The sequence below is a fragment of the Podarcis bocagei genome, assembly GCF_964188305.1.
Source record: "Podarcis bocagei genome assembly, chromosome: 4".
NCBI lineage: Eukaryota > Metazoa > Chordata > Lepidosauria > Squamata > Lacertidae > Podarcis > Podarcis bocagei.
The window spans coordinates 41,327,223-41,337,431 of NC_138128.1; the positions used below are offsets into that span (position 1 = coordinate 41,327,223).

At 40.0% G+C, this 10,209-nt stretch overlaps 1 protein-coding gene and 1 long non-coding RNA gene across 5 annotated transcripts in view; both read left to right on the forward strand.

Annotated features, from left to right (window-relative positions):
• ARMC8 (armadillo repeat containing 8) overlaps positions 1 to 5,792 on the forward strand; it is a 59,139-nt gene extending 53,347 nt beyond the window's left edge. For all 3 annotated transcript variants that reach the window (XM_081192610.1, XM_081192611.1, XM_081192612.1), the window contains 5 exons: positions 108 to 203; positions 904 to 999; positions 1,498 to 1,570; positions 2,893 to 2,986; positions 3,725 to 5,792. In XM_081192610.1, the coding sequence (XP_081048736.1) occupies positions 108 to 203; positions 904 to 999; positions 1,498 to 1,570; positions 2,893 to 2,986; positions 3,725 to 3,758 (393 nt within the window). In that variant the 3' untranslated portion in view covers positions 3,759 to 5,792. The remainder of the gene's footprint in view (positions 1 to 107; positions 204 to 903; positions 1,000 to 1,497; positions 1,571 to 2,892; positions 2,987 to 3,724) is intronic.
• Positions 5,793 to 8,479: 2,687 nt separating this feature from the next.
• The window catches only part of LOC308586316, a 31,591-nt gene continuing 29,861 nt past the window's right edge, over positions 8,480 to 10,209 (forward strand). For both annotated transcript variants that reach the window (XR_014007799.1, XR_014007800.1), the window contains exon 1: positions 8,480 to 8,846. This is a non-coding gene — a long non-coding RNA (uncharacterized lncRNA). The remainder of the gene's footprint in view (positions 8,847 to 10,209) is intronic.

Sequence of the window (10,209 nt, forward strand, 5' to 3'; positions counted from 1 at the left end):
ACCTTGTGCAATAAAAACTCTGTTATGGGGTGGTTGTTTTTTAATGAAATTTGTCTGACTTTTAAAAAATTGGTTATTTGCTAATGCTATATTTTGAAATTTGGCAGCACATAGATCAGATCATAAGTACTCATGGGAAGCAAATCATGCAAGCAGTGACCCTCATTTTGGAAGGAGAGCACAATGTAGAAGTCAAAGAACAGGTATGCATTGTTTGTATTGATCATACATATATAACATAATAGGCAGGATGGTGTATACCTTTGTTGAACAAAGAAATAATATGTCTAGAAAACCTGGATTTGGTGAGCATTCTAAGGATGTTTGCACAAATCTTATTGGTAACTTCCTGACATGCGGACCTTGAAGGTGAAGATTTAAGGGTTCTGAAGAGTTCCTCATCCTTCTTAAGAAAAAAATATCCCACAGGCAAAATTTCTAAAACTGACATACATATTGCCAGGGAAATGTTAAGACAGCAGAAGGAAATAAGCAGGTTGATGCTCTTAGCTCGCTGGGGCAGGAAGTTAAGTAAGAAAGCAGTGTGCTAATAAACCTAGTAAAAATAAGAAAACCCTGCAGTGAATTATAGAGCTATAGGGAGAGATGTGAGGAAGGAGGGAGGCCTAAGGCAAGCCCTGATGATAGTTGCAAGGGACAAATGGGACAGGGAGCAAGTTCCCTCTCTACCTTTTCGCCCTGAACCCATTGTGGGGGCTGGCAAGGGGTCTCTAGAGGAGGTGTAAAATAGTGTGCTCACCCCAGGACAAGATCTCACACTAAGTTACTTTTAGGAACACTGTGTGGCTTCAGTTAAGTAACTATTGAAACTGTCATTATAACTTTACAATTGACTGCTTTTTCAATGCCTTTTATTGCTGTCCTCCCCTTTTCCCCCTCCAGACGTTATGTATACTTGCCAACATAGCAGATGGAACAACAGCTAAAGAACTTATTATGACAAATGATGACATCTTGCAAAAAATAAAATATTACATGGTATGTAATTTCATTGAACAGGCCTTTCTGCCATATACAAAATCCTTTGCGTAGGGGCCACAACTCAGTGTTACCTTCTGTATGTGATCTAACATAATCAGTGGCATCTCCCATTTAAAAGGCTCTCTGATAGTACTTGAGAGCACTATCTGAGACTGGATAGCTGCTGCTAGTTCAAATAGTGATTTGGGTAGCTGGGTCTGACATACTACAAGACAGCTTCATATGTTCAGTTTTTAATAGTTCAGAGTGAAATACTGATTTTCTTTGTGGCTCTCATTTACTTGCACAATAGGAACTTAATAGCTGTCTGCAGAATTTTTCAGAGCACAAGATGCACCCTCTTAATAATGTCTTCCCTCCTCTTGAAGGGCAGTAGTACCCTCCTTACGCTGTGAATGTTGTTTCTGATTGCTTGAAGGGTGGTAATTTTGAGAGAAACAACACATTTTCAAACATTTAATTCTAATATATAAACCCCTTTCTGTTCATGCTTAGAGTCATTCGAATGCTAAACTTCAGCTGGCTGCCATGTTTTGTGTATCTAATCTTATATGGAATGAAGAAGAAGGTAAAATATACTTCTCTGTGTTGTCCCTAAAATGTTTTTCAAACCTTGTATATTACTTCCAGAGGTGTAGGGAAACCCCTTGAAAGACTCTTAATTTCACTGGGGGGGGGGAGCCCTGATTTAGCCTATGTAAGATGAAACAAAGATAGGCTGTTTAGCATGTGGAATTCATTTTCATCTCAGTATGGAGATGAGTAGATTAAAAGAAAGGTAAAGTGAACAACCATATTCACCTTCCCTCAATACCAAGGGAAGTTATGAAGACATACTGACTGGGGAAAAATTAAAGTAATGTGGAAATGCCAGTAGCTAAATTATGACTGAAACATGAAACATCTTGAGGTGAGGAAATCAAGATGTTGAGTCTGGAGTCATATTTGCACTGTCTTCAGAAAATGGAAGTGTTGCAAAGCAGCCATTCATGTTAAGATTTTCATCAGGGCCACCAAATGCTGCATACAAGCAGAGGCTGATTCTTTCTGATATAAATCTGCTCACAGGAGTATGCAGCACTGAGTAGTTCCATTGCATTGTATCCAGTGCTGCAGTTGTGCACAGAGCAAACTTCCCTTTCCTGCTCTCGGTGCTGCAGAGCGAGGAGGAGAGGAAGGGAAGGTCCTTTTGCATAGATGGAACTCCACCCATGCAGGGTTAGATACAACACAATATTGAGATCCACATAGTTGAATTTGGACATTGTAGTATTATTGGCTTGAAATTTATTTGTTAAATAGGAATTATCAAGAATTATCCTTCATTATTACAACAGCATATATGCCAAATACTGGAGATTAGAAAAAATACCTAAATTAGAAGCATGGAATAGCTATTGTTTATTGGAAGAGTAAAATGCATTTCTATTTCTTAAATTTTTTATATTACACCTTCCTCCAAGAAGCTGTTGATCACTTATTTCATTTACTGTAATCAACTGTCAAGTGTGTATGGAAATTAATAATATTGTAAGTTTATAGTTCTCAAAGTCAGTAAACTGCAACTGCAAAATGCACAATTCTCTTAGTTGGCCCAGTGGCACAGATCTGGTTTATCTCCTTTGGAAGGGAGTTTCAGAAATTTGCCACTAGAAGGCCCTGCATTCTAGAACTGATTTGCCTAATTGATGGTGACATTAAAGAAGGTCCTCATCTCCTAACCCTCATTCACACAGTGAACACATGGGATCGTGGGAGCTGGAGCTAAGTGGTATTCTGGCTGTAAGAATTCTTTGCATAGGATTGTATTGCATTCCTTGCAACTTTTTAGTTGTTCTTGATAAACTGCATGGAGCATATCATTAACAATATGCAGTGTTTTTGTCTTAGGTTCCCAAGACCGTCAGGATAAACTCAGAGATATTGGAATAGTAGATATTCTACACAAATTGAGTCAGTCATCAGATCCAAATCTTTGTGACAAGTAAGTATAAAACTATTCCAAAACCAAATTTTATGGTGCTTGGTAACTTTTAAAACTCATTGCAGTGGTCTATGCAGATAAGATTAGATACTTGGACTTGACTGTGCAGAGCTATTAGTGAAAATGCACTTCTTGTAAATGGGATATTTTTTACTGTTTACTTTTCCTGCAAACCTTAGAGTTGCCCCTTGCCTTTCAAAAATAGTTTAATCAACAGGTCCGAAATATCACAGAAGATTTAACTTTGATTTCATACTCTACAGGGACAAGTTCTCCATGGGAGTTTGGGCTTTTCTTCTTTCAAACAAAGGCTGAAATTTATATACCTTTCTGGCATGTCTTTATGCCTCCACAAACTGAAAATGGGCAGTGCAAATTATTAAAGGGCGAACTAAAAGCCTGCTTTATTGGAAGTATCCCTTTCTATTATTCCTCTATCATATTTAACTGAAGTATCCGTTGGATTCCTAAAGCAGTCACTTGCTTGAAATACTATTGGGATTCTTGGTTTATAGTTGTTGATTTCAATCCAAAACAGACTTTTAAGGAAACAGATAATTTTTTGGACATGCCATTAGAGAATTTCAGAAGAAATGTTGATTAATTTTGTGAGAAACTTCATTGACTCAGTTTTCCACTACTGCAGTTGGCTATTTGCATAACGACACTGTTAAAGATCCTGTATTTTATAAGTGTGCTTTTGTCATCCCAGTGGCTAACGGGTGTTTTTCCTTACAGGGCAAAGACAGCACTCCAGCAGTACCTTGCATGATCAAAGACAAGTCGAACTGTCCGTACAACTCTCAAAGCTATATAATAAGGAATAACGGGAAATAGCCGCACCTAATTCCTTATCTTTTGCACAAGGCACCTTGGGCTGCATTTCTCTCAGGTGCAGGGAGCTGCTTGGCAGGAGCAGTTTAAGTGATCAGGTCTCCAATGCACTTGAGGACTTTTTTGAGGTAGTTCCTTTACTCAGAGGACTCTTCTGGGATTATTTTCCTGAGCTACCTGAACTCTACTAGAACAATCAGTCATCTTTTTTCCTTTGGGCCTACAATTTTCTGCTTATACCACAGCCAGTTGTGGCTGTGTCTGGGTGGGTGTGATACCTCAGAGCTTTTGTTTTCCTTTTTGTGTTTTTTCTACAGATTTTCAAGGGTTAACCATTCTTTGCTGTATGAAAACTTTAAAGAATTATATACGATTTGAATTGAAATGTTATTTAAAAAGTTTTGTCCCATGAAGTTTATTTTGATCAGATGAATGTTTTTAAGTAAAATATATGCATTTGTTAAACCTCAGCTTAATGTACCTGTACTTCCTCTTTTGAAACAAAATGAAGTGACATCTAGATGACTGGTAGCACATGTAATGTGACTAACGCTAGCCTCCTACTGCCGTGTGTTACTAGCGCCAGCTCCCTGGACTTGGGAAATCAAAATTCAGAGAACCCAAGGTGGAGCCTTAAGTACACTTGACACCAAGGTTGAATTTGTGGAAATCATACCTGCTGGGTTACCCAGCAAGAAAAATACAGTCCCCGTGCCAGTGCCACTGCTGCCTCAGAGAAATTACACTTGTTAAAAAAGCTCTGCGTTGTTCTTAGATGACTTGAAGCTGTGATGGTAGATTGATTAAAGTAAAAAACAACAACTGGCGGCTGCCGTTTGAAACCGTGCAGTGATGAACGTGAGAGGACAACCCCACAGAAGATCTGGGTGAAAAACAGACACCAAATCTTTTTATTTTTTTATTTTTCCAGAAGTGCATGATGATGGGACAAAACGCTTCCTCCAGCAAAAGTACAAAATGATTAGTAGGATGTTTTCAATTCTGCAAAAATGCTTACTATCTTTTTCAGACCTCTTGGTTCACCAGTAAGTTTTCTGTGGGCTCAGTCCAAAGTTGTTCATGTCAAGGGATAAGAGAACCAGTCAGAGGCTAATCTCATTTCACTCACCAGCTTTGGTCATCCCAAACTTTTATTTATAATTAATAACTAGGCACATCACATTTATAGTTAAAGCAAAGGTTGAGAGTTTGGGCTTCTGGCTGGGAAGGTTAATAAACTGAAAGGAGGCTACAAAACAACACCATAATTTTTATATAAGTCTTTTAATGTATTGCTTTACTCTGAAAGGCAAGTAATAGTGATTTCAGGGATAGTAGTAAGTGATGCCATTTCTCAGTGTCATTGCTACAAGCTTGTTGGGGTTGGACTTCTGCAGGTCTGCACGGTGTGTGCCTACCTGCCAACTAGTACCTCAGAAATAAAGCCTTATTTAAGTAATTAACGTGATTGTAGCCTTAATAATACTGAGAAAAATCACTTCCTTGTCGGGTTTGTCCAAAGCCACTCCCTAGAAATAAAGGGGTGGGAAGAAGGGAAGGCTCCCTTAGCCTGGCTGCTGCTTTTGCACTCTGGATTATTATTACACCTGCACTTCCGATATTGCTGTCATGCCTCCATCACTCATATGCATATCCATTTACTTTGAAATATAGATATGCCTAAAACTATGTTGAATACAGCTGAGATGTGCAAATTTTCATCTTCACACTTGAAGGTTGCTTTTTAATAGTGTGGCAAGATATGTGCGAGAAGGATATAAACTATGCTAAGACAATCTGGGTAATGTTGGGGAAAGGTGGGTGAAATATTAGGATGGTAGGTGATAATGAAGTGGCATTTTGCACTCAGTGAAGCATTGTGAATACTTTTTTGATGTTGCTATAAATATGTACAAATAGAAAACACTGTAAATAAAAAATGACCTTTTACTGGAGAACATATTTAAAATGACTTGGCCCTATTGATATGGTTTTTTTCCTGACTAGAAGGAAAGATTACAGCCTTAGGAAAGGCAGTCAAACTCAGTTATATACTTAGTCTCTTAGACAACTATTCTAAGGAATAGTTCATCTCAAATTCTTCTAAATGTCATGATGTTCGGGGTCATAAAACTACAAGTTGACACACAGTGAAAATTATTGCTTTTTACTTTAAATGCTTTGTTTATAGTTGCTGAGAAACTAGGAGTCACAATTGTGTAAATCTCTTCATGATTTGGGGTGGTGAAATGCTTTGAATGCTTGGGGAGTGCTGTAATGTAGGACAGAGTTAAAAAACAAAGTTTGATTCATGTCACAAAGCTGTTCATACTCGTTCTCAGTGCTTTTTTTCTGGGGGTACGCAGGGGTACACATACCCCTAAATATTTTGTGAATCTTTGTACTTTTATCCATTTAGTGTACTTATTTTTCCCTATTTGAACTATAAAATGGTGATTTTCTTGAGACAAAATGAGAGTACCCCTAAACAATTTTTTAAGAAAAAAAGCACTGCTCATTCTATTCTGATCCATATTACACCTTCTCTGGTGTATTCCCCCCATTTACCTCTTGCAGACATCCAAGCTGTTTCTCCTCAGCTTTGTGAAACTTACAGATGAGCTAAGCTTTGTGAATATGTATGATAATTCAAGACCCAATAATCATTTTATTAAGGAAAACATTTTTATTTGAAGAATCTTAGGAACTTGAAGTGACCCCAAAAATTTCTGGTCCACCACTTACACCCCAGGCTGCTCGAGCCATTATATTTATTCCAACTCAACTGAACACATATAAAAGGTAAAGGTAAAGGACCCCTGACAGTTAAGTCCAGTTGCAGACGACTGGGGTTGCAGCACTCATCTCGGTTTATAGGTTGAGGGACCTGACGTTTGTCTGCAGACAGTTTTTCTGGGTCATGTGGCCAGCATGACTAAACTGCTTCTGGCAAAACCAGAGCAGTGCACGGAAACACCCGTTTATCTTCCCACTGGAGTGGTACCTATTTATTTACTTGCATTTTTGGTGTGCTTTCGAACTGCTAGGTTGGCAGGAGCTGGGACTGAGCAACAGGAGCTCACCCCGTCGCAGGGATTTGAACCACCGATCTTCTGATCAGCAAGCCCAAGAGGCTCAGTGGTTTAGACCACAGCGCCACCCGCGCCCCTATATATAGTCCAAACTATAGTATCTTGAAAGCAGGGTATAAAAGTGAAAGAGGTATTCTGTCCATTCCAGAGGCTGAGATCCAGTTGGTGTAGTTGAACAAACTGACTAGATCCTGGGCATGGTGGAGAAACTGACAGTGTCAGTATATCTTTGTCTTCAAGCATACACTTAGGATGCTGGAGATTAATCTAAACCCTTTCAAAGAGAAAATAGTCTTGGCCCCACTACCATAAGTTCACTTTTAAGTGTTCTCTCCTAATAATTTAGTTCTTATCTCTCAGTTTTACTCTGTTTTTCATGCATAAGGAACCAGCATCTTACTGAAAAGAATTCAAAATGTAAAAGCCTATTAAACATTTAAAAAAGTAACATAAAACAATGACATGTAGCAATCCCAAATAAAATGCATGTTTGCTGGATCCAGATGGTAAACAGTTCCTTTGATAGGAATGACCTCTTCCCCTGATATTGACATATCAGGGGGATATTGATATTACACAGTCTTCTGCCTTCTGAACAGGAGGAGGCGCCATCTCCCTCTCCAAACTGATCCTGACTGTGTTCCATGAAGATTTGGGCCTGATCAGCTGTCATAGAGGCTTGTCTTCCCGCTTCTTTGGCTGTGTTTTTTAGTCAGTTTCTTGCCTTTTTTCACCCACCTCTCCTCTCATTTTTCTTTTTACTGTTGTTGTGAGTGTGTTTCTGGTTTGCTTTGAGTGTTTGGATTATATTTTTACCTCAGCACATTTTCACTTTTTTCATTCCAGCTCTAGTCCCTTCTGGTGGCTACAGAGTGAGGGGTGTTTTTGCTTTTTTATGTGCAGTGCCTACTTGGCCACATTTCTGTGAAGCAGCTTCTGGAGTTTTTGGCATGTCCTGCAAATAAACTAGGTAGCAGTAGCATTTTTAGAACAGGCTTTGACTGCGCAATATCTGTGAGTGCTTGGCGGGGGGGGGGGGAGTTTGTTTTGCAGCCTCCTACACCATCTGCCTGGGCTTTCCAGATCACCATTCTCTGCTAGATCACCCAGTTTTGGCTCCTGCCTTTTTTGCTGGGCATTCCAGCTATTCCCACTACCCAGATCACCCAATGTCCCCATATTTTTGGCAACCTCAGCCACACGTTTTGAGGAAGTGGAGCAGCTGTGAGGAGGGTCCCTTGATAAATTGTCTAGGCGGGAGTTCCATTTTGGAGCAGGGTTTTCTCCACACCTACCCGCCATCCTTTATGCTCCATTCTCCTCTGTATTTGACAGTTCCCTTAGTTTTTGTAGTGGGTCTGCTTCCTTTTGGGGGCTATTGGCCTCATTGACCCCCTTCTTTAACACTCAGCAGAGGCAAGTTGGGTGGGCACTATTTCTTTTGGTCTGAGGACACATGCTGCCCCCTCTTTTATTTCTGTCATTACTCCTCCCTCAGTAGTTCTCCTACAGGAGTTTTTTGGGGGGTGAACTTTTATTTAGACTCCCAACATTTCTGCCTGGGGGGGTGGGCTGTGTCTAGAGATAGGATATTCCTCTCACTTCCTTTGCTGGAAGTAAGGGATTTTGGAGGGTTGTCCCAAATCAGTGTGTCTCTGTGTGTCTTTGGGGCTTTTTAGGGTTTTGGTGCCCCTTATTTGACTAGTTGCATTTTCTTGGCCTGGGGTATCCTTTCCTTCCTGTTCTCATGTTTTCTCTGTTGATTGCATATTTGAGTGAATTTGTTTAGGGGTGTGGGGTTGTCTGCTCTGCCACTTGATTTGGCGAGGGAGATGGCTTATCCCCTGAGAGAGGAGGCAGAGAATTGTACGACTCTGCATGTCATCCTTATCAGAGGAATATTCTCCATCTGGATCCCCAAACAAAAATTCATGGTAAGAATTCCCATTTTCTAAACTATAAGCATTGATTGATTGCATTTATATCCCACCTTTTCCTCAAGGAGCTCAAGGTGATGTATGTAGGTGTCCTCTCCATTTTATCCTCACAACCCTGTGAGGCTGGGAGTAAATCCTGAGGAAGGGTGCAGGAATATTTGTGTATTTCCCTTCCTTTGGGAAGCAATTAATAATATTATGGAGGACAGACCTAACAAATGGGTTCTACCTATGGCAGGCAAATGGAACCTCCAGTTTCAGATATGGCAGTAATCTGAATACCAGTTGCTACTGGAGCTAAACAATGGTAAAGGTTTCCTCTGAGTTCACCTTTCTGTGCTGTTTGTCTCCCTACTAGTACATGGAGGGAACGAACCATTATCCCTGGCTTAGCATTATGACTGAATCAGGGATTGTAGTTTTGTTTCAACCTCATCAAACCACTATCTCTAGTCAATCTGGAATGAAACAAACTAGGGTTCTTGATTCAGTCATAGCACCAAGCCAAGGATCACAGCTGGTATCTTTCAGGTGTGGGGAACGTTTGGCCCCAGATGCTAGGTCAACTCTTGGAACAGATAGCCAGGGATGATGGGAGTTAATAGTTCCTCCACCTGCTATATGGGCTAGCAGGGAGGAGGCAAATGACACAGAAAGTTGCATTCATTAGAAACTTACTATCGTTTACCATGACATACAAACAAGACAAGGCTAATGTCTTTATGCCTGACTGATAGCTTTCCTTGAAGCATCTAGCTGGCTGCTGTAGGCAACAGAATGAACCCATGATCTGATCCAGCAGTGAGTGCTCTTCTTATCTGCCAGTTCCAGGTGGTCATGTGCATGCCTACTATAAAGAATTGTGCTCCTAGAATAGAATGAAAATTGGATTCGTAGGACAGATAAGAAAAATGCAACCACACTCTTCTGTAAACATGCATTTTGCATGTGTAGAGTTGGTTGCCAGGTATAATCCAAAGTAGAATGAATGGAAGAGAGACATATTCTAGTTTTTGATCAGGATGAAGTAATAGGAAAATCTTTTCCAGGGGTTGAGGTAGCAGCAGCAGCTAAGTTACGGTAAGTAGGACTAAGAGTGAGATGCAGAAAGAGCAGCTACAGCCGCGCTCTTCACCTCCCAGACCTACAGATGTAGGCTTTTCATTTATATCAAGGCAAATGAACATGAGAGAAGTTACTTTGCATAGTACCTCTGAGTAAAATAGGTGTTAGACTGGGAAGATGAATTTTTTCAGTTAAGTGTCTCTTGGAGGAACAGCTTCCTTTTGCTTTTCTATATTCAGAGAGAACTGGCAAAACATGAAATGAAGAAAATTATCTTCTAAAGTGCACTTCAGGT